The sequence below is a fragment of the Pelophylax lessonae genome (assembly GCF_965119305.1).
Source record: "Pelophylax lessonae genome assembly, chromosome: 4".
NCBI classification, from domain to species: Eukaryota; Metazoa; Chordata; class Amphibia; order Anura; family Ranidae; genus Pelophylax; species Pelophylax lessonae.
In genome coordinates, this window is record NC_138771.1 from 234,908,614 (window position 1) to 234,933,568 (window position 24,955).

General features: G+C 46.0%; 1 protein-coding gene across 1 annotated transcript in view; it reads right to left on the minus strand.

Annotated features, from left to right (window-relative positions):
- Nucleotides 1-24,955, minus strand: part of IFRD1 (interferon related developmental regulator 1) — a 77,714-nt gene that overhangs the window by 28,341 nt on the left and 24,418 nt on the right. Inside the window, exons 2-5 of the mRNA XM_082254454.1 lie at nucleotides 22,443-22,547; nucleotides 6,584-6,665; nucleotides 6,186-6,310; nucleotides 2,880-3,037 (exon numbers count right to left, since the gene is read on the minus strand). Of these exons, the coding sequence (XP_082110580.1) occupies nucleotides 2,880-3,037; nucleotides 6,186-6,310; nucleotides 6,584-6,665; nucleotides 22,443-22,547 (470 nt within the window). The remainder of the gene's footprint in view (nucleotides 1-2,879; nucleotides 3,038-6,185; nucleotides 6,311-6,583; nucleotides 6,666-22,442; nucleotides 22,548-24,955) is intronic.

Sequence of the window (24,955 nt, forward strand, 5' to 3'; positions counted from 1 at the left end):
CCAGCACGAATCCGTTGGAGACGCAAAGGGATAATGGTACTGAAACCGCTTTTGCACCACAAAATTGCGCCACTGTTCGTTCACCGTTTCGTGAAATCCAGCGGGACAAGGAAACACTTGTACCGTTTTCTGGGTTCTGCAGGTCCCAAAAGAGCGCTTACCCGGCGGGTGGGGCTCATACTCTAAATGTAGTGTATCCTTAACAGAACCAATAAGCGCAGACATAGCCGCGCGTTCTCTGGCCGTCCCGGGGGGAGGGGGGGGTGGTAGTCATCCCCCTCATCCTCCGCCTCCCCTTCCAACTGAGAGGACTGAGACCCTTCAGGGGGTACACTGTCCATGGCAACCATATCTAGCTCTGAATCAGAAGAATGAGAAAGCCTATGCCTTTTCTTAGAAGCCCGCTCAGACATCAACAGATCCACTTTGGACGCTAAAGTCGCAAGTGCAGCAGTAAGGGAGCCCATCGCAGAGGATTCAGGTGTACCTGAACGCTCCTCCAGAGCTGGGGGGAATTTGCTGTCCTGGGACTCCATAAAAAAATGTTGACGCTGACCTTTTAAATCCGCGATAGCGGAGAATCCCACCGCAATGAGGACTAGCCTGAGATACCACACAGTGAGGAAAATAACTGACAGCAAAGGAATATCCCCTGAAAAACAGCAGAAAAAGCCCCCCCAGAAGTGTAGCTGTACAATTACTACGCTTGCAGCTCGATCCGACTGTCTGAAGAAAGGAAATTATGTCACACCGCTAGAGGCCAAAATTGGACTTGAGCCAAGGAAAAATGGTTGCCAATGTAAAGCAATGGGGAGGCTCCGGGAAAATGGCCGCCGAGCACATGTACAAATACATTGCCCACACTAAAGATGGCGCCCGAAGAGCGCGAATACACTACAGGGAAAGTGGCTGCTAAATGCCCATAGTGAAGCCAGAACAGCCTGCCCACACCCAAAACGGCGGCCCCGCGATTTTGTACCGCAGCAGCCCCCACAAGCATGCCTGCACCCCAAAAGGTACACCAAACATTACTGAGGGGTTCAGGGACCCCCCCACAGCGTGGCCTGGCCGCAATAGCGCCCCCGCGGGGCCCGGACACACAGACATGAGGGTGATAACACAGACGCCAAGCAGACTGCTATCCCCTAGACAGAGGCCCCACATACACCCCCGGACATACAATGTCACAGACAGAGGTGGTAGCATGGTACTTACCGATCCATCGAAGGCGTGGGTGCCTCTGAGACGGGAAGCCTCCCACCCCTGGCGGTGGGGGTGCTGTCAGCCAAACAGTGGCCACTTTGCGGGCTTTGTCCCTGAGGACAGGGCGTACGCATAGCCTGCTAAATGCTCGATGGCCGGCTGGGATTCCGTAAGGCTCTAGTACAACCAGTCCGATTCCCAGCTCTGCAAACGCTGTAGTCTTCCAAAGTCTGACTAACTAAGCGGAGGATCAAATAAAAAGCTCAGTGTAAAGAACAAACACTTAGCAGAAATAAAAATTAAGAAAACGTTGAGACTGTGGCCCCAGCCAAGGGAAGCCTATCTTACTCCTAACTAGGCAAAAGACAAACTGAGTTAGGAATGCTGATAGCAGGGGGGTATTGGACCAGAGGGACAGCCCCCTACAGGTTTGTCTATGCAAATTGTTTTGTGTTTTAACAAGTCTTATGCCTAGCTTGCTACTGTGGATAAGAGGTCAATACCCATAAGTGAAGACTGTATGAGTGGACGGCGACTGTCAGAGGATGTAAGAGAACAGGATGATCATTCACCCGCTTTTTAAAGTGTGTACCCAGCTCAAGTTAAAGCAGTAGTATACTCCTTTTAACTTTTACCTACAGGTAAGCCTATAATAAGGCTTACCTGTAGGCAAAAAAATGATCTCCTAAACCTGCCGGTTTAGGAGATATTCACCCTGCATGCAGCCGCTGACACCAACAGCGCATGCGCTCTAAGGTCCAGTGGACGTTCAGAACTCCTTGCTGGAAAGAACTCCCGCGCATGGGAGTAAAGTCATCGTGGCCTCAGCCACTCACAGCGCCGGAGCCGCCGAACCCAGAAGAGCCACAGAGGGAACATAACAGCTCCCTCAGTGGTGTCCAGACGACCACGTGGGGGCTTCATTCTTAGGCAAGTATTTTACAATGTGCCATTATGCCATTGTCTTGCAGGGATTTTTTGTCTTGCAGGGTTTTTTGTACTCAGGGGATACTATTGCTTTAAAGCCCCAATCTCTAGTTTGTACTGTGCAAATTGGTGTTAAGGCTACTAAAAACCTGTTTGCTTGTACGCTGATCTTTGTCATCTTTATGGATAAACCACCATTTTTGAAGTTCAACAAGCTGTGCAAAAAGCAGTACTTTAAATGAACCTCAGAAATTAAGAACACATTTTAAAATCTATAAACAGTATTAAACCCAAAAGCAAACGTATTACAGCTGAATTCTTAGAAGTGATGCTTTTTCTTCTGATCCAGCCAGGTGTTCAACAGAAAAGGTCTTGCAGTTACAGGGATAAAGAAAGGCCATTTAACACTGGCAGGGATGGTCAAAAGTATCAGCTTTATGTAAAACATTTGTCCCAAAAAGGAAAAACGTGTTTGTGGTAACTAAATACATAGTATTAGCTGGAGTTCAGCTTCAACTTGTTAATATATTTAAATCTGCTAGTACTTCTAAAATCCCCCCCCAGACTAAATGCTGCTGTCCAAATCCTCCCCATGCTTATTTATCCAGAGGGGGCACTAATACAGGAGTGTTGTCCAAATCAGGGGAAAGCCAAAAGAAAATGCAGCTACTACATCAGATTAGGAAGGTGCAATATTACATTTGGTTATGGGTTTATTATCACTTAAAAAGGTGTATAAATCTACTTACAGCCTGACGTGCCTGGATACTCGCAGCTCTGTCACAAATAATCGTCTTTAGAGTTGGAGCCAAGGTTTTGAACACCTCTTCACTTTCATTGCCAGAGCCAAGCTGGCAGCAAAGAAGGCAGGCTACAGCTGCTGCTATACGCTGCTCTTCACCTTTTCCTATAAAAAAAAAAAAAAAAGTCACCCCAGGATCAGCAGGTCACAATTCAGAGAAAATACAATTACCATTCAATTTAAACTTGCACTAATCAGCAAGGTCCACACTTATCTCCTATAGCCTCCAGCAGACATTTGGCTCATGTGTATGTCGGATGTGCATGCTGGAAAACCAGTAGCCGACCAACTCCAGATCAGCTCTCTCAGCTAATGGCAGAGGGCTGATTGGATAGTTCTGGCGGGGGGAAGGGGCATCCCCTGTCAAGAACACAATAGCTTAGCAGGGGAGATCGCTATACTAACAACCAAAAAAAAAAACCTGTAAAAAGCAAATAAAGTGACATTCAAATATTGTCAATACTGGAAATTTACCTCATGCCATATGCAATCTTCACTGAATATACATAAGTGTCCAATATTTCCAAACATAAAAACAATCAGTGTCCAATCTTTCCACCATGAGCTAAATGCTCCACGATTGCTGCAAACCATTCATGTGCCCCCTCACAACCACCAGCATGCAATATATGCCCACAGTTACCCATCTATTATACAAGTAAAACAACATATGCCCTTGAAGGGAATAAATTCTTCAGTTTCTCTCAACTAGTTCCTAGTCATCCTTTGAGGGGGGAGAAGAATTCACCTCAGTGCTTGCCATTTAAAGTCTTACATTAAAATTAAAAACTCAGAACATTTATAGCTGCACAGAATGGTGCACAGCAGAAAATTTGCTTTTGAATGTCATCCCCTTGGTCCTGCCTGATCAGCACTGCTCTGGATAGGGAATCTGATAACTTCCTGGTTTAACACGTCACATGTCTTCGCCCTACGAGTTGTGTTTTAAATTCACGACTTCCTCAGGGGGTAGTTATTTGGTAACATCAAGGTATTTGCACTGTATATGGGCACTAGTAGTGTTGGGTGAACAGTTCTGCCCAAACAGTGGCTGTTCGCCCGTTCAGCAAACAGCTGAATTGTCAGGGAAATGCGACCGTTTGTTTACATAGTTGAGGTTGAATAAAGACAATAGACCATCCAGTTCAACCTGTGTAGGTGTGAATCATTTCCCCATACCCCTGAATGTTTTTATCCTTGAGATGTGTGTCCAAGAGTCTTTAAAAGGTAGCCATACTCCCTGCAGTTACTACCGTTTCTGGTAGAGAAGTCTTGTAGCCCTTACCGTAAAGAACCCCCTGCGTAGCCTGAGGTTAAAACGCTTCTCCTCCAATCACATTGTATGGCCTCGTGTGCTCATGCATTCCTTGCAACTGAATAGTTTTTTTTCTATGCTCAGTTCACCGTTGAGGTATTTGTATATTGCCATCATGTCCCCTCTCAGGCGTCTCTTCTCTAGGGAGAATAAATCAAGCATTTCTAAATGCTCTTCATAATTAATCCCCTAATAAGTTTTGTTGCCCTTCTCTGTACTCTCTCCAGCTCCAACACATCCCATTTGAGGACTGGTGACCAGAACTGGACAGAATACTCCAGATGTGGTCGGACCAGTGATTTGTAAAATGGAAGGATTATAGTTTCTCTGTAATACATTCCCCCTTCGTTATGCATGCTAATATTCTGCCGGCTTTGGCAGCCGCAGCTTGACATTGCATACTATTGCCAAGTCTGCTACCAAGACTCCCAGATCTTTCTCCATTTTTGATACCCCCAGAGGTTCTGCCCCTAGCGTGTATTTTGCTTTTGCGTTAGTCCCCAAGTGCAATACCTTGCACTTATCCACATTAAACCTCATTTGCCATGTAGTTACCCACTCTTATTTTGTTCAGGTCATTCTGCAAGATTTCTGCCTCCCGATGTGAAGCTATTGCCCTGCTCAATTTTTTGTCATCTGCAAACACTAAGCTCGAGCTACAAAAAAAAAAAAAAAAAAAAAAGTCTCAAACTCATCCCGTTGCCACAGAGGGAGCAAAGGATGAAATCTCTTGGGGACACCTTAAAGCTGAGTTTATGCAACGCCATTCCAGACTGGTAGGTTATAGTCTCGTGGAAAATGTAGTTTTGAAACTTTGGTTTGACAAGAGAGGAGCAGTGGGTAAAGGGGGCCTCCTCAGTGATTCATTTCAAAGTTTTTAGTCCTCGGCACCCAGGGCTGTCGGCTTCCACATCCCACCAGCAGCATCTGCATCATATGGTGGGTGATTACCTATGAGTGAAAACAGACAGGTTTCCAGTTGAGGATCCACTGAGTTACAAGACTAGACTACTGGCCAGAACGTGTCCAGTATGCAATTGAGCTGCCCTGCAGCCAGCGTGCTTTCTGAACGGGCATTCAGTTCTGCTGGAGTTGTGATAGATAAAGAGCACGTCCGTCCACAGACTGTGTACTAGCTGACCTTTATCAAAAATGGATCAGTTCTGGATTAGCAGCAGTTATCAGGCCCCTAATGCAGAGGTCACCAATTAAGTGCGTTTTTGGATCTGGAATCTCTGAAAGACTGTCATGGTGGGTGTTGATTCCATGTGGAAGAACTTTTGGTTTAGGTTTCATGGGCACAATTAACACCCACTTGCACCTGTTACTTCTATCCAAAGTCTGCGAACGACCCTAGAATTTATCCAAAAAATAAAAATCTCTAATCTTGTTCCAAGGGCACTAAATTGTGGCCTCACACAGGCTGGCTCCCCAAGCAGCTGTAAAAAAAAAAAAAAAAAAAAAAAAAAAAAGCTTGCTGGGAAAATGTCTTTTGCTGCAGCAGGTTCTATACACAGTACAGATACACCACTTTACAGGCAGACTAAAGGAGACCCTTTAGCATCTGTTCATTTAAAAATTAGTTCGTTTTTTTTTTTTTTACAAAAGGCAGTACCCAGACCCCCATAACCATTGTATGCTTAACCTGCATATAAGCCTTGCAGGTTGGGGCCCATAGGCTTCAATTGTGTTAGTTATTCAGTACCGAACTTTCCCCGTGTTTGAAAGTGCTGGCACGAACCGAAGAGGAGAGTGTTTAGCCACTCTAGGGATTACATTTTGATCACAACACTTGCAAATAAGCCGTAGAAAGTTTTACTGCAGTATTTAACACTGCCCATGGGAAGTGCACAAAAAAATAAGTGGAATTACCACTCTTAAGGGTGCATTTTTACAACATCATGAAAAACTAAAGCAACTAGAAAAATGACTACATACCTTTCTTTAGGCAGCGCTCAATACTGTCTGTGATTGTTAGCCTTCTCTCCAAGATAAAGTCATGTAATATTTTGGATGCTAAAGCATTCTTTAAGCCTTCCAGGGCAGCTTGCCTTGTCTTTGCACTGAAAAATACAATATTTTGCAACTAGAATATATATTCCATGTCATACAAGTGAAATTCCTATACAAGTGTGTAATACCATTTTACTAGTGTGAACAGTAATATGCCTTGATGTTGAAAGCCAGTTATTTCCCTCAAAGATAGGGGCATATTAAATCAATAATAAAGGAATACATCCACTAGCTAAAACCCTTAAAGCCCCCCCATTTTAGAGAAGACTGTGCTTTTAAAGGCCTAAAATCTATTCGCTGCCAAACAAAACTGGTATAGTTACCTTTTGTCCATTGTAAGTTCAATAAGACCCTTTAATTTGAACTCAAAGTCTTCCTGAGCTGCCATTTCATCAACTTCAGCACCTGTTGGAGATATATTGGTAAAGTGAACATTCAGAGAAGCAAGCTTTAGAATTTAGAAGATCAGATATGTATATTATTACATATCCCCAGATTACTGATGTAATCAGTATTTTTAACAAAGCCAAGGACAATATAGGTCACATCAGTTGCTCCCTGTATGCATATACTATTCACAGTCCTTTAATTTGCTGGACCTGTTACTGGCCCAAAGCCTACATCTGGAGATTGCAACAAGGCAGTGCTGATAGGATAGGTAAATAGTTAAACTATCATGTCAATTCTTATGTACTACCATGTCAATTCTTATGTACTACCATGTCAATTCTTATGTACTTATGTTTTCAATATAAAATTGTATACTGTGTAATGTTGTCCTTTCACAAATTTTGTAATGGTCTATAACTACATCATATATATTCAACTACATCATATATATTCATCTTTTATACAATAAATTTCCCCTCTTTTTTACTTAAATGCCTCATTTAAAGTCTGGTTCTCCCCTTTTTTCTATATATAAGGGATGGAGGCTTTTTAAGTATATAATATGTGGCAGACCATAATCCAGGGCTTGACAAATTTTCCTGAAATCTAGGAGCCAGCTAAAAAAGTTAGGAGCCAGTTTTTTTTAAACCAACAACCAAGCTTTTTTTAATAAAACGGATACTAAATTTACACATAAATACGACTAGAACCCCACTCCTCTATAGCGCAATTGGATGAAAACCGACTGTCTGTCTCTTTCCATCCGGTGCCATCTGCTTCGATCCACGGGATGGATAGAAAATAGAACCACCATCCGTCTGCTTTTGGCGGACAGGATCACATGGCGGCAGATTACTGCTCCATAGAGGAGAATGAAGGGTCCGATCAGGTCTGCCTGAAAAACTGACAGGTGGACCTGATCAGACAGCCCGTGTGAAAGGGGCCTTCGGCTGTGGCATGGCGATGAGGGAGAAAAAAAAAAAAAAAACGTAATTTTTGTAAAATCTTACCTGTAAAATTCTTTTCTCTGAGTCCTCCGACAGTCGCCGCCTCTCCATATTCGTCACAATGGGGTAATTGACCTTTGCTCCGTAGGAGTAGCTAGGCAACAGAATAGGTCAATATTAAAGCTTTTAGCATATCCCACCCCCAGGGGGTGGTCCCCTCAGTCAATACCCTCCTGCTTCCTGTTCCATAACTCAGTTTCAGTAGAATAGCAGTAGAGTACATAAACAAACCCCAAAAGAGGGGCGGGGGCGGCGACTGTCGGAGGACTCAGAGAAAGGAATTTTACAGGTAAGATTTTACAAAAATTCAGTTTTCTCTTACGTCCTCCGACAGTCGCCGCCTCTCCATATTCGTCACAATGGGGACGTCCCAAAGCAGTGTAAGCATGAGGGGTGGGAAACGCAGCCGCGCCTAAGGCAACGCCGGACCCATATCAAAGAAAGTAACCTTACCAAAGGAAGGAAACCAGCTGGGCAGCATGAAAAAGAAAGACTTTGCTCAACAGGAGCAACAACCCAGGAAGAACAAATAACCCAGGGATAAAAACATCCCAAACAACCAAGGGCCCAAAAACAAGGGACCTTAAGGTACTGCCACACTAAGAACCTTGCGGCCAAAGGAAGCATCTGCCGATGCCTGAACATCCACTTTGTAGAACTTTGAGAAGGTGTGAATGGATGACCAAGTCGCCACCTTACACACCTGGGCCACAGAAGCCCGATGATGACAGGCCCAAGACGTACTCAGAGATCTGGTAGTGCGCGCCTTCACAGGCATAGGAGGGACTTTCCCCTTCAAAGCATATGCCTGCTCAATGGTCTGTCTGATCCATTTGGCGATGGTAGAAGCCGACGCCGCCATGCCCTTCTGAGGTCCCTCAGGAAGGACAAAAAGAGAATCCGTCTTGCGAAAGGATTTTGTCGAATTCAGGTAAACCCTGATCGCCCGAACAACATCCAAGGAATGTAAGGCCACCTCCTTCGGATGCTTAGGCTCCGCGCAAAGTGAAGGCAAGACAATGTCCTCATTGAGGTGAAATTCCGAAATCCTTTTCGGAAGAAAAGAAGGATTAGGTCGCAAGACCACCTTATCCAAGTGGAGTACCAGATACGGAGACCTGCAGGACAAAGCTGCCAGCTCCGAAACTCTGCGAGCCGAAGTGATCGCCACCAAAAAGGCGACCTTCTTGGACAACAGAGGCAACGAGATCTCCCTGATCTTTTCAAAAGGAGCATGTTGTAACACGGACAGAACGAGGTTCAAGTCCCACGGAGGCAAAGGCTCCCTCCAAGGAGGGACCAGGTGCCGCACCCCTTGAACAAAGGTGCCAACCAGAGAATTAGACGCCACAGGGCGTTGAAAAAGAACGGCCAGAGCAGAAATCTGACCCTTAATCGTGGCCAACGCCAAACGCTGGTCCACGCCCGTTTGAAAGAAAGCCAACACTCTCGATACCGAGTATGAGCGAGGGGAATACCCCCTGGACTCACACCAGGCAAAATAGGCCTTCCAAGTACGGTAGTATATCTTCCCCGAAGAGGCCTTTCTAGCATTGATCAAAGTATGAATGACCTCCGGAGAGAGACCATCCTTCAGGACCTCGGTTTCAACAGCCAGGCCGTCAAAGCCAGCGACTGTAAAGCAGGATGGAATATCGGTCCTTGAGACAGAAGATCTTCCCGAAGAGGCAGACGCCATGGAGCGTCGACTGCCAGATTCACGAGGTCTGCGTACCAAGACCGGCGGGGCCAGTCTGGCGCCACCAGAATCACCGTTTTTGGTTCCGAGGACAACCTGCGAAGGAACCGGGATAGCAACTGAATTGGTGGGAATGCATACATCAGTCGATACTGATGCCACGGAGCCACTAACGCGTCTGACGCGTCTGCCCGAGGATCGCGCGTCCTTGCCACGAACCTTCCCACCTTGTTGTTCAGACGAGACGCGAACAGGTCCACATCCGGAAGACCCCACTTCGCGCACAACATCTGGAAGACCTCCGGGTGGAGCGACCATTCTCCCTGGTCCAGAGCCTGGTGGCTCAGATAATCCGCCTGCCAGTTCTCCACCCCCGGAATGTGAACTGCCGTTATCGCCGGGACGTGCGTCTCGGCCCAAGACAGAATGTCGGCTACTTCCCGAGCCGCTCGGGCACTCCTGGTGCCCCCTTGGTGGTTGATGTAGGCCACCGCTGTGGCATTGTCCGTCTGCACCCGAACCGGACAGCCCTGAAGCATGTCCGTCCAACGTCGAAGGCAGAGATTTATCGCCCGCAATTCCAGAATGTTGATCGGAAGGGAGGATTCCTCCTCCGACCAAGTACCCTGGGCGGACAGAACGCCCAGAACACCACCCCAGCCCAACAGGCTGGCATCCGTGGTGATCACCGTCCATGAAAGCGGACGAAAAGACTTGTCCCCCGACACCGCCGGGGACTGCAGTCACCACAGAAGATTCCTTCTCGTGCGAAGACTCAACGAGATCTGAAGATCCAGAGATTGTGGTCGCCCGTCCCACCTGGACAGGATCTCCACCTGGAGACCCCTCGTGTGAAACTGGGTGAAGGGAATCGCCTCGAAGGCCGAGACCATCAAACCTAAACACCTCATGCCCGTCCGGAGGGATGAGTACGGAACGTCCCGAAGGGACCTGACTTCGTCCTGAAGTGTTTTGAGCTTGTCTTCCGGTAGGAAGACTTTCGCCTGAACAGAATCCAGAATCATACCCAGATAGGGAAGACGAACCGACGGGCACAGCGTCGATTTTGGGAAGTTTATCGTCCAACCAAACTCCTGCAGAGTCTGCATCGTGACGGACAGGTCCTTCACCAGACCCTGACTGGTCGCAGACCGAACCAAAATGTCGTCCAGATACCCCAGGATTGAGATACCCTGGGCTCTCAGTAAGGCCAGAACCGGTGCAAGCACCTTGGTGAAAACCCGCAGAGCCGAAGCGAGACCGAAGGGTAACGCCACGAATTGATAATGATCCTCCGCAATGGCGAATCGAAGGTACCTTTGGTGACCCTCGAAAATGGGGATGTGTAGGTACGCATCCTTCAAGTCGATGGAGGCCATGAATTCTCCCGGAACTAGAGCAGCCACCACCGAGCGCAGGGATTCCACGCGGAACTTGCGAACCCGCACAAAGCGGTTCAGAGCTTTCAAGTCCAGAATTGGACGTACCTTGCCCTCCTTTCTGGGCACAGTGAACAGATTTTAATAAAACCCCCGAAATCTGTCCCGATGAGGCACCGGAACCACCACTCCCTGAGCCCGCAGGTCCTGCACCGCCAGGTGCAGATCCCGCAAACGCTCCGGAGACAGTTGAAGATTTGAGGGAAAAAACCTGTTCGCCGGCCGAGATAGGAACTCGATCTTGTACCCGGACCGAACGATCTCCTGAACCCAGCTGTCCCGAACGCGGGCCAGCCAGGGTTGAAGAAAACCGAGCAAACGTCCCCCCACCCCAGAACTGGGTGAGGGCGTCCCTTCAGGTCGCGTTGTTATTGGCAGCGGACCCGGACTGGCCGGACTTCTGCTTACCTGCCCACAGTTTCTTTTGGGAGCCTTGACCCTTGAAGGGCTTGCCCTTATAGTGCGACCGAAAGGCACGAAAGGACCCCTGAGAGGGCCTAACGAAGCATGCTTCTTACCTTGAGCGCCCTTAGCCTTATGAGATTGGGGCAAGAGCGTGCTCTTACCCCCAGAAATCCCTTTAATCAGCGTATCCAGTGAGTCGCCAAAAAGGCGAGATCCCGTATAGGGCAAATTAGCCAAAGTCTTGCGAGAAGATTGGTCCACAGACCAACATTTCAGCCAAATCAAACGGCGTGTCAACACCGCCACGCTGTGCACACGTGCAGCCAAAGGAATTGCATCTAATTCCGCATCACACAAATACATGACACCCTGATGGATCTGATCCACCATAGCCAATGTTGTCGGCGGGGCAGAATCAGCCACCAGGACGCACCTGAGTCCAATCCGCGACAGCCTGAGCTGCCATAAGGGAAGCGAAAATAGCTTTCAACATGGAACCGGTAACCGAGTAAGTATGGCGGGCAAGAGACTCCAGTCTCCGGTCCGTAGGTTCCCGGAACACCGGGGTATCCTCTGCCGGAATCGCAGTGGATTTATTCAAAACCGCCACCGCGTGATCCACCGGAGGTGGAACACACCAGCGTTCATCAGTGGCGGGCGTGAAGGGATAACGCAGCTTGAACCTACTTGGCACAGCAAAAGGCTTTAGATTGCGCCATTGTTCACTAACAGCGCGCTGAAAATCCTCAGTGCAAGGAAAAACCTGCTATGTTTTGCGTCTCCGCTGTGTCCCATAAGAAGCCAGAACGGCAGGCGGACACGGTTCATCCTGTAAATGCAACGTTTGTTTGATAGAAGCAACCAATTCATCCATGATTGCAAGCTCTTCAGACGAGCCAGGGGGAGAATCATCAACCCCCTCAACCTCTGCATCCCCCTCCGACCCTGCAAAGTCCAGGGACGAACGGGACCCCGATAAGGGGACCCCAGCCATAGCAGCCCCATCACCATCGCCCTCTGAATCAGAGGAGATTGAAACCCTGGGCCGTTTAGTGGATTGAGCAGCCACAAGCATCTGCACCTGAGCAGCCAGGTTAGCCACAACTGTGGCCAAATCGCCCCCCTCAGGGGAAACAGCAGCAGCCCCTTGGCCTCCCAGTAAAGCGGGAGGAAATTTGCTTTCCTGAGAATCCATGCCCCCTAGAAGTGTGCAGGAGAAAAAAGGGTAACTGCCCCTTTAAAAGCGCGGCGAGCGCAGCCCACCGCTCACACACACCAGCACAAGTCGACCCCCACAGGGAAAACTACAAACTCAGGCAAGGAACACAGGACTAAAGAGGATAAAAACCTGGAGAGATCACTGCTGCTGCTGTATCGATCGGTGTGCCCAGGGAAAAGGAAGTGATGCAACAGAAGCCGCTCCTATAAAGCCTATGGAAGGCTACAAAAAAATGGCCGCCGGGGGAGGAGGTAAATGCAGTGCTACATGAGGCCGGAGCGATCGCCGCCAAAATGGCGGCGCTTGGCGCCAAAAACGCCGCTCCCAGCATACAGAAGAAGCCCTCATATGCCTGCAGCTATTAATAAAATGGCGGACCGCTGCATGTTGCACAAAACATGTACCACAGCATGCCCTACAACATACAGCATGTCACACAGAGAACCACGCAGTTGTAACACAGAACAGTGTATCACAGCCCCCCACCTTGCAGCCCACAGCAGCATCCAGACAGGGAGCCCAATAGTGTGAACAGACATGCAGGGTTACACAGTCCCAGACTGACACCCACTAAACAGACAGGTCCCCACACAGAATACACTTACCTTCTGAACGGCGTGGGGAACCTGCACAAGCGATCAAGCCACTGCACATGGGACAGGGAGAGTCGCAGCCAGGACGCAGTAGAACTGCGGTGCGAAACCGCATGGCGTCCAGTGAGGTAGCCACCTCACCACAGCATCCCTGCAGCGAACAGGGATGGGTCGTTCACCAATGGCAGGAAAAAATACCTGACTGAATGCTCGATGGCAGGCTGGGAAGCCACTGGCCCACAACCTGCGACCAGGGGGGCCAGCCCGAGACCCAGCCCGCACGATCCTCTTCATCAGAAGAACTAACTAATGCTGAAAAAAGTAACAGCTAAGTAAAGAGAGAAAAAAACTCAAATAAAATCAAAAAGAAGATAAAGGCTGAGACAAAATGCCCCAGCACAGAAACAGCCAGCTAACTCCTGAAAGCTAGACAAAGAAACTGAGGTATGGAACAGGAAGCAGGAGGGTTTTGACTGAGGGGACCACCCCCTGGGGGTGGGATATGCTAAAAGCTTTAATATTTACATATTCTGTTGCCTAGCTACTCCTACGGAGCAAAGGTCAATTACCCCATTGTGACGAATATGGAGAGGCGGCGACTGTCGGAGGACGTAAGAGAAAAAAGATTTTTTTATAATAATAATAATAATAATTAAAAAAAAAAGAAAATATTTTTTTTACATTTAAAAAATAAATTAAATTAATAATAACCACACTCCCTGTCAAAGGTAACTTAACTGGACAGGGAGATGGTAATGCATGGAGAACAGGCAGTGGAAACAGTCATTACAACAGTCATTACTCCGGGCCACCACAAGAGGGCGCCAGTTCCCCATTGGAAGCCTCTCATCTCAAGGAGGCCGAAAAGCCGGGGCCTCAATTTTCGGACGGCGCGGAAGCCCGTGCACTCCATGCGCGGAAGTCCATGCAAAAATGACAGGACACCTTCTGCAGGGCACCCCAGGCGCCAGGTCGCTAATTCTAGTCGCAAATGTGACCTGGCACCCAGGGATTGTCGAGCCCTGCCATAATCTGTTTTTCTGTTGCTATATTGGGTGGATAACACCCCGCTTGTCACGCTCTGCCACCCCTTTTTGTTTAATCTAGGTCATTGGCCATTTTGCGCCTGAACATTGTTTCTATTTTTAATCATATCTTTATTAATTCTCATTTTGTGAATATGTACTCCCTACATTTTATTAGGAACTACCTATAATATCCTTTGGAGTGGGTTTCCAGTGTTGCATGGGAGGAGTCTCCCAATCCGGGGCTGCGTTGGGCGGTCTGAGCTCCCCCCCGTCCTGCCTCTGCAATTGCATCAATGCTGGGGGTGGGGCTTTCCATTGCCCATTAGCGTCATGTAGGGTTGTCCGGGACGTGACGGCATATACCGTGAGAGCTTCCTCTCCTCTGTCATCCACGCCTCGGACGGTCTGACGCCACCCACTTCCGGTTTATCACCGGAAGTGGGAGGGCAGATTTCCGTCTATATTTGGCGGTATACATGGTGTTGGTGCAGATCTTGCCTGCACATCAGGGGCACCCAGCCAGGACATATTCGGCTCTCCTGTCTACCATCCTGCTCTGCAATGGGGATTACTTTCTTGTGCTCACTTCATCCACGGTATGTTCTTTATCCTTCTCCCAACCTTTTCACCCTTTGATTCTGTCTTAGCACTTGGTTATTGATGCACTTGCACTATCACTGTTCACTTGGTTTTCATTCCCATTCTCTTTTTCTAATTTTTTTCTTCCCTCACTACCCCACTTATACCACCCACATGAATTCCTTTTACACCCGGTGGGCACTCTGGATCAGTCTATATACCCCTATTATTCTTATACAGATTCTATAACTGACCCATACCCAATACTTTATGTATTTTAGAATTTTTCTGATCCAAAGGGTGACTCACTCACTTTCTGGTATATCACTCAAGAGCTCTGCTTACTGCCTGGACGGTGATTATCCCTGCTGTGCTTGGTATCATCTGCACCTCAGCCCCGGGGGAGACTATGCCTGCGATGCCTTCACTTTCCCCTCCTATTTGGGTTTACATTTTGTGTCCAAATAGACTTTGAGACATTTAAGATAAAGGTTTTTGTACATATTCTCTCTTTTTACTACCTTTTGATGTTCTGGTGCAACAATGCATAAATTCCTTTCTCCTTTTTTAGACTCTTTTCCTGTACCCAATGCTCCTGATGAATGGACGGAGGTCCAAGAAACGCGTCGAGCCTACGAATAACTCAGATGCCTAATCCTATCCCTTTTTACTCCAGTTACCAATGAACTGACAAACTGTTTTTATATTGATATTATTACGTTTAGAGATCCTATGTGAGATCCTATTCTTATGTACTTATGTTTTCAATATAAATTGTATACTGTGTAATATGTTGTCCTTTCACAAATTTTGTAATTGTCTATAACTACATGTATCATATATATTCATCTTTTATACAATAAATTTCCCCCCTTACTTAAATGCCTCATTTAAAGTCCCATTACTCTGGCTCTCCCCTTTTTTTCTATCATGTCAATTAGTTTTTTTACTGACAGGCAAGTTAACTACCAGCACTGCTTAAGTCAACAATAATTTTATCAACCGCTATACTACAACTCATACTGCTGCCACTATATGGTAAATCAAATTTCACCATTGTTTAGGCAGACAAGAGTATTGAGATTTACATAATGCAGGTGCCAGACCCGAGTCATGCTTTCTTTTTTTATGTAGGATTATAACCTGTCTGAATTAGGAAGTATCAAAGTTTTGCAGACTACCAAATGAACACATTGGAATGCATTTGCAGATTTGTTTAGCATTAGAAACAGGCCTGAAAAGAAAACCAAAAAAAAAAAAAAAGGACAATTTTGCTTTAAGTAGAACTATAGGCAAATTTCTCATTTTAGAGCAGGGGAGGGTTATAACTAGATTTTGTTTTTCCTCCATCCGAGTCCCATTGTGGAGATTTCCCTTCACTTCCTGTAACATAGCTAAACAGGAAGTGAAAGAAATCCCTGCAAATTAGGGGGAAATCATCACTTTTTTGGGGACAACCCAAGATTTGGGATGCTTTTTAACTTTTAATGGTAATGATAAACAGGACAGGGTGAATTTCCTTGACAGGAGCACAGACAGCAATAAAAACTGACAGGTTCCAATCCCTCTACAAAAAAAAAAAAAAAGTTACCAGTTAACATGGTTTTCAGGAATTTTCTAGGTCATGTTAATGATAGGCTCCTCCCACCTAGCACAGGAAACAATTCACATTCATTTAAATACTGGGCGAACCAGAGAACCGCAGTAATAAATAACTGAAAGCACAGCAAATTTCATACCTACCACCCATACATGTGTGATAGGGTGGGAAGCAGCACCGTCCTGGAAGACTACTGGAAATCAAGTTAACCGGTAAAAAAAGTTTTTCCCCAGTCATCTTCCAGACGGCTTGAGAGACAGAAACCATACCTGCTAGGGACGGACCACGGCCGGAAGCACTTTTCTCCAAAAAGCCTGGTTGCTAGTGGATAAGAGAGCCAGACGGTAAGGCTTGACAAATGTCTGGAAACTTGACCAGGTGGCTCCTTTGCAGATTTGGATCAGGGTAGCTCCTGCCCTTCAGCCCAGGACTTAGCCAGGGCCCTGGTGGAATTGGCTCTAAGATTTTGGGGGGCTTGGTGCCGTGCCCGGCAGTTGCACAAGTCTTAATCATTGCAGCCTTCATCCATCTAGCAATGGTAGTTTTAGAAGCAGCTGAACCTTTTGTGCCCCGAGTATAGAAGGAATAGATTAGGGACTTTCCTCCATTCTTTGGTGTGCTCAATGTAACATAAGCCCCGCCTTATATATATCAATTTTATGGAATTCCCTAAGGTTGCCAGCTTGCCCACAAAACTATGGGATAATGATTTCCCGCGATCGATGAAAGTGTCGACAATGGGGAGAAGACCAGGTCCAGCGATATGAATTACTCTATTGGGTAGAATGGAGCAGCATGGCTCTGCTATGGACATTGCTTGTAGTTTGCTGACTCTTCTAGCTGTGACCAGCGGCCACTAAGCACTGTCTTGTAGTTGAAGACTCCACATACTCCAACAGCTCAAGAGGTTCGATTTTTTCCTACTTTAACCACTTAAGCCCCGGAAGATTTTACCCCCTTCCTGACCAGGGGGTATTTTGCGATTCGGCACTGCGTGACTTTAACGGACAATTGCGCGGTCGTGCGACGCTGTACCTAAACGAATTTGACGTCCTTTTTTCCCACAAACAGAGCTTTCTTTTGGTGGTATTTGATCACCTGTGCGATTTTTTGATCACGCGCTATAAACAAAAAAAAGAGCGTCAATTTTGCAATAACAATATTTTTCACATTTTTTTATATGAAATTCCCCCCAAAAAAAAGTAAAAATCAAAATTTTTTAAAATTTTCGGCCAATTTGTTTTATGCTACCTATGTTTGGTGTAAAAAAAACAAAAAAAAAAAAAAAACAAAAAAAAAAAAAAAAAAAAAAAAAAAAAAAAAATCGCAAAAAGCGTATTTTGATTGGTTTGCGCAAAAGTTATCGCGTTTACTAACAAAGGGAAAGATTTTTGTCATTTTTGTTGTTTTTTTTTTTAACGCGTAATGGCGGCGATCTGCGATTTTTTTTGCGGTACTGCGACATTGGGGCGGACAGATCGGACCCTTGACTGACATTTGTGACACTTTTGGGGTTACCAGTGACATTTCTACAGTAATCAGTGCTATACATATGCACTGTTACTGTAAAAATACACTGGTTGTGAAGGGGTTAACTTTATTTGGAAGGGAGGGGCTGTGTGTATCCCTAGGGGCGTGCTTTCTACGGTGATTGGCTGTGGCTTGAGCTGTAAGGACACTGATCAACGGATCTACATACTAGATCCATTTTATCAGTGTCTTTACAGCGAGGAGAATGACAGGCAGCTTGTTTACACAAGCTGCCTGACATTCTCCCTCTCCCCCGCCGATCGCCGAGTGACCGGCGGACATCGGGTCCGCTGGTCACACGCGCGGGGGGGGGGGGGGGGGGGGGGGTCCGTGACCACGCGGGAGCGCGCCTCCGGGGGCGCGCGCGCTCGCTCCCTAGACCCTCACAAGCTAGTGACGTAGCCCTACGTCACTTTGCCTGTGAGGGGCTGACTGCCGACATAGATCGGCGTTAGGCAGTCGGCAAGTGGTTAAGATTGTGTTGATTACTTTTGACAATCTTTTTAACAGGCGCCACTCAAAGCCAAGCAGTCAGAAAGATGGCTCACCCTCGGGTGGCAAATATCTCCCTGGACCAGGGTGTTGCTATCGCCAGTTTCTTTAGAGCGGCAAATCATGACTTTTGGCCAAGCGGAGACATCAGAATTTGACTTTCAGAATCACCTTTGGTATGAGCCTGAACAGAGGGAAAGCGTACATGAGATCCTCGGACCATGGAAATGCAAAAGCATCCAGACCCAGAATGCAAGGGTCCCTGTGAAGCGAGAAAAATTTCTATTTTTGCATTTTTGGATGAAGCGAACAGGTCTATTAAAAAAAAAAAAAAAAAAAAAAAAACGGACAACATCTTCCGAGATGGGACTCGACCACTTCCTGATTCAAGGCCCATTCCGTGTGACAAATCTCTGCTCAAGAAATCCACCATAGAATTCAGCTCCATTTTGGATGCGAATGGTTGCCAGCAAAAGGGTATTTTCTTCCACCTATGCAAGGATCAGTTTTGCAACCTCTATGAGGGAGGGAACCCACATACCCCCTTGTTTATGTAGGATACCGCCACCACATTGTATGATAGAACTAAACATGTCTTTGTTGGGTCCAAAGGAGAGAAGAGCTGTCCATACTGCCTTTAGTTCCCTTACATTGGAAGAGCAGCTAACCTCTGATCGCTCCCATTTTCCCTGTGTAGGAAGACGTTCCGTGTGGGCTCCCCAACCCCACAACCCGTTATCCGGATCATATTTTCCTGCATCCAAGATCTCTCTTTTGACAAGTTGTCTTCCTGCAACCACTAATGCAAAGTCTTTCACTTGCTCTGGCAGGGTTACTTGATCAAGGTACTCTGTTGGCCGTTCATACTGCATGCCTGAGCCCAGGAGATCGCTGGGATAGATGCAGTCATCAGGCCCAAAAGCCCAATTTCCCTGATTGATACTGCCTGTCTCAGGAGGAGATTGGGGGTTTCTATCTTCAATAGATCTTGTCCAGTAAATATTTTTGCTTTCACAGAGTTCAGTATCTAACCTAGGAAGAACACTTTCTGAAATTGAAAAGTCAAATTTGCAACTAAGTTCACAATCCACCCCATCGGTTGCAGATTGATTATTGTGTAGGTTAGGTTTTTCTCCAGCTGTGGATAACTGCAAAAATTAGCAGATTGTCCAGGCAGGGTATTATCTGGATACCTGAGGTCCTCAACCCCTGTAAGGCTTCTGCCAGGACCTTTGTGAAGACCGTGGGAGCAGATGCCAACCCGAGCGGCAGGGCACTAAACTGGAAAAAGATTGTCTGACCTGGTCCTCTCACTGCAAACCTGAGGAAGTGTTTGGAGCAGCCTGATCAGAATATGCAAGTATGCATCTTTCAGAAAAAAAATCTTCGCTATGAAAGCTCCTCTGAATAGCTCTCTTATTGTGAAAATTATTAATTTTTGTACACCACACTTGTTGACTTCCTTTAAAATTCAGTATTAACCTGTATTTCCCCAAAGGTTTTCTTCAGATTTCTGATAAACATATAGGAATAGAACCCCCCCCCCCCCTGCTCAAGGGATGGGGGAAATTACTCTGTTCCAGAAACTCCTGGATTAGATTCGTCATGGCAGCTGCCATGTCTGAGTCTTGGAAGTGGAGTCACCAAAAAAAACTTGGGGGTGTATAATTGAATTCTAGTCTGTAACCATTGCCAATTCAAGATCTAGGATGAAGTTATTGGCTGCAACACTTTCCCCAAGAGGGTAGGAAGGCCCCCAGCCTCCCTCCTACATTGCAAGGGGAGTCATTGGTTTATGTCTTTGGTTTTGAGGGATTAAACAGAAATCCCCCCCCCCCCCCCTGCCTTTGCCCTTCCTCTGTTGCAAGGGTCTATTTTAGTCCTTCTTGCCTGCGTCTGACTGATTTTCCTGAAAGGACAAAAAAGCTTTTTGGACTGTCGCCTCATTTGGACTTGCAAAGCCTTTTTTATTATTGGACTTACAAAGCCTTTATCAGCAGACCTCTCGAAAACTCAATCCAGGTGTTCAATTAAGCCACACTTGGAACGGTAATGAGCAGAACTGCTTTAGAAGCCGCATCTCCTGCCCAGCTTTAAGCCAGACCACCCGTCTGGCCTCATTTATGAGTGCTGTACATCCAGCAGAAAACCTGATGGCCTCTGCAGAGGCATCCGTAATATTAGCCACAGCCTTGAGGATGGGAGCATATCCAAAATCTCTTTAGGGGTGTCTTGCTCTAGGAGGATCTTCAACTGCATCAACCAGAGATCCAATGTCCTGGCTACACAGGTGGATGCGATGGCCGCTTGAAAGTCATCACCTGCATCCCAAGCCTTCCTTAAATAACCTTCTGCCTTTCTATCCATGGAATCTTTAAAGCACCCCTGTGTCCTCAAAAGAGAAGTCTAATTTTCTGGCCACTTTGGACAGAGCTGCATCGAGCTTTGGACATTTCTCCTATAGCGTTTCTCAACTCCGGTCCTCAGGGCACACTAGCAGGCCAAGTTTGCAAGAAAACTGAAATACATCACAGGTGCTATCATTTGCTGCTCAGTGATTGCAGTATTCTAGCCTGCATCTCCCCAAGGTAATACTTAAAATCTGGCCTGTTAGTGTGCCCTGAGGACCCGAGTTGAAACACTGCCATAACGCCCACATCTTCCGCCTTACAAAAAGGAAACCTTTTCCAATTTCTGGGGAGAAATACATTTTCCGGCTCCCTCCATCCTGCAGTATGGGATCTTTCAATGCAGCATGTACGAGGAATGTTCTTGCCTGTTTTGATTGCACCCCTGCATTGAGTTTGAGTTTATTATGTACTGATAAACTTTGGCTCTTTTTCGTCTAACTCCAAAGTATCGTATATAATCTGCTGTAAATAGTGTGTCTCATCAGAGAAACAGAAATTTTTGCTCCCGACTTTTTTCTTCCCTTACTTCTCCTTTCACACTAGAATTTCACTGGAGTTTTCCTCCAGCTATTCCAGCATCTTGTTCTATTGCTGATGCATGGGCCTGAGGTGGTTTGCTAGCATATAAAGTACTGGGCTGAGGTGCATTCGAAGGACCTGGCTATGCAGAGATCTAAATGACTTGAGTTTTAACCATTTCTGTATTCATGGCGTCCAGCAGTTTTTTTTTTTTTTTTGTTAATATAATTTCTTTGGAGCGTCAATGCAGTCTTTGCAAAGCACTTTTTCTAGGCGGATGACAGCTTTTTTGCACGAGGCACATCTTTTTGGGAACTTCCCCCTGGGACCGCTCCATCTTTACCGCTTGGTGTTCGCTTGTGCAGGGCAAGAACTGCGAAGATCAAGAAATTGCCAGGTGCAAAAACCAAACACACAAGGGAGAGAGGAAGAACACTGGTGACCCCCCCACACCGTGCAAGCTAAAGCAGTGTACCCAACCACAGCTACCACTAGTGCCACTACACCAGTGTCCGATAACTGAGCTGATGACCTTCCAACACCTGCTTATCTTAGGGCCAGGATCCACCTCCTCTGCAGCAGCCACCTTCATGTGCAGGGAGTCTGGGCTTGCAGTGTCCTTTAAGCACTTAAACCGTTCACTGGCACTGCCCCTTTTTCTGTCTGTTGAAGGTTCTGGACCGGCCCTGTGCTGCATCTGTCTCCACTTGTGGCCAGTTCCCCCCAGCCACCAGGTGTGCCAAACGCCGGCGGCCCAAAACCAAAATGGCCTCCACTTCGAGGCCAGAAATGATGCAGCACCAGCTGTTGACTCCCTCAAGAACCTCCACACTGCCAGCAACCGGGAACACGACCTCATACAAAACGACGCTGCACAGAATTGCAACCCTCCAGGAACTGGGTAAGCCTCCACTGTGGCTCCCCATAAAGGATTGGAGAGGGGTCCCTCCCCCCCCTCCCTCAGTTTAGGAGAGGCCAGGGTCAGGGGTCTCCTGCCACCTAGCATGGAACATGAAGTTCTTGAAGTGATCCTGTCTGGCTTGAGGAAACAAAATACTGAGGGTCTCTGGCTCTCACCGGTATTTAAAATAATGTGGATCGTGTTTCCTGTGCTAGCTGGAAGGAGCAGTTATGGAAGATGCCTTTAGTTATACTTTAAGTTCTTACAAGTTAGAAAGCATAACTCTACTTTTGTTAAAAAAAATAAAAAAAAATGCTGGCGGAAATTTAGCTTTAACATTGGAGACTTGGCAATCAGTATTACAACTCACCATCCTCTTGACAGCTGGCAGCATCACTAAAACTACTGCACTGGCTCATGGTTTCAAGTGAGGAATCATCGTCACTAAATGGATAAAGATTTTTCTGCCGACCACCTACAAATAAGAGTTTAATAAAATTAACAAAATGACCTTTGAAAATAGTTTATACTAACATTTCAGTTAGTAAAAGTCAAAGCATCTATTTCACTTTAGAGTGGGAGACACAAAGCAAAGATGACCAAGTGTGAATAACTCTGGAAAAGGATTCCATTTTCCCCTATAACATGTTCATACAGTGGTGTATTGGTTAGCACTTCTGCCTAGCAGCACTAGGGTCGTTGGTTCAAATCCCAACCATGGCACTACCTGCCGGGAGTGTGCATATTTTCCCTGTGCCTGCATGGGTTTCCTCCCACAATCCAAAGATACGCTGGCAGGTTAAGTGGCTCCTGTCTAAATGGGTCCTAATATGTGTTTGAGTGAATGAGAGTTCAGGACCTTAGATTGTAAGCTCAAGGGCAAGAACTGGTGTGAATGTACAACATGCAAAGCATTGCGTAAATAACCCTGAACCAAGTTCATGCAGATGAATAGTAGAGATTTACTAAATCTGAGGCAGCTGTGCATAATAACCAATCAGCTTCAATGTTTTTCTTCAAAACTTAAATTGAACAAGCTGAAGTTAGAAGCGGATTGGTTGCTATGCACAGCGCAGCACCAGATTATGAGAGCACCAGTTATAGTAAATCTCCCCCAGTGTCCAAGCTGGATACACACTATACAACTTTTGTTAGTTGAAGGTAAATCTAAAGGAAATCAAACATGTAGTGCAAGGGCCTGCATGATTGCATACAAATATAAAGTGTTTAGGTTTTACCTCATATGGTTCTGGTAAATCAAAAGGAAAAAAAAAAAATCTAAAAGAATTGTATAGTGTGTATCCAGCTTTAGCCTTCAAAGACTCCATTCACCAAGTGTGCAATTTTCCAGCTGTAAAACCTATAGTGCACAAAGACCACCTCTTTATTGCTACAAATTTAAATCCTTTAAAGTAGATCTTCCCTCAAGTAACATTGACCATTTTAATCCTTATGCTGCTAGAATTGGTAAATAAGTAGGTTTAAACTTTAAATTTTAGTTACTTGCTGTTTCCAGGCCTAAAAGGTCATAATCCCAACAGTTTTCAGGGGTGGGTGCAATAAGCACAACCCCCTGCATGCATGCTTGAGCTAAGAGCGGATGGATTCCAGGAAGTGCTACATGAAGCATCTGTCATTTTTCAAGATGGCCACAACCAGAAGTTCTAGTGGTTTCTCAGTAACAAACAAGGAGACATGGAAGTTTGCTTTAAATGCTAAAATTAATTAAACAGCGTTGGTTTGTGGTGCTCAGATGCAGTTTCGTTCTGCATTCTTAGAACAGATTAAATTGACACCATTTTTAAGATTTGGTTTAATACTTTTCTATTTATGCAACACTATACCTAGTGATTTAAATGAATTTGACATGTATAGTGACATTTAGAAATTTGTAAATTTTTAATACTATATACGCAAATGAGAAAAAGAAAAAATAATTTGACAAACATTTGTTACAATGCAAGATAGCTTACACATTGGGGGGAAAAAAAAACAAAAAAAAAAAAACACACAACACTCATTAATCTTCCCACTTACAGCTTTCCTCTACTTTTAGCTACTACCGATGCATGCCATTAGCCGATTACTGCAAGTGTGACATCAGCTGTCTGCATCATGTTTTTTTCGTGACAGCAAAAAGGATGACTAAGCACATGATGATTTGCAGAAACGAGGATATAGATTACAATTCAAAATATTGAAACAAAAAAAATGTACGTTTTAGGCAAAGACCATTTGTATCAGGGTAAAGGCAACACTGATAGGACCTATTTAGGAATCTTAGAGTGAGCACACCAAAGCAGAGGCTAAAGCCTCTTTATACACTGACAGCTGAGGTCGGAGACCCTGTACTAACTACCTGATGTTATTAAAGCAATCTCCCCCGCTGTACTTTTGTGTTCTGACAGGTGGGTGTCAACCACCAGAACACTCTGGTCAGCGCTCCCAGCCATTGGCTGATTGGGAGCCTGTCAGCAGACCTTTTCCATCATGACCCTTCAACAGAAGCTGGCCGAATGGCTGGCTGCTGTACACAGGCTGAGTGTTGGACGTCTTCTAATGACCCGGCTGATTCTGGCCAATTTAGCCTGTGTGTACTAGGCTTAACATGTCAGACATTAAAAAGGGAATGTACGGGGGGGGGGACCCTAAATGCATAGCAGAATAGAAGGAATTTTACCTGCCAAATGACCTGGGGGCCAATAAGGCCCCGTTTACACTTAAAGGGGTTTTCAGCTCGTAAAACGTTCATCTCTGAAGTCTCAAAATGCGCAACAAGCAAAATCCCCCAAAAAAAGCAGCCCCTGTTCACATACGAGCGTTTTGTCGCCTGAAGCAAAATGCCTGAAGATCAAAAAAGTATGAGCTTCTTTTTTGGCAGAT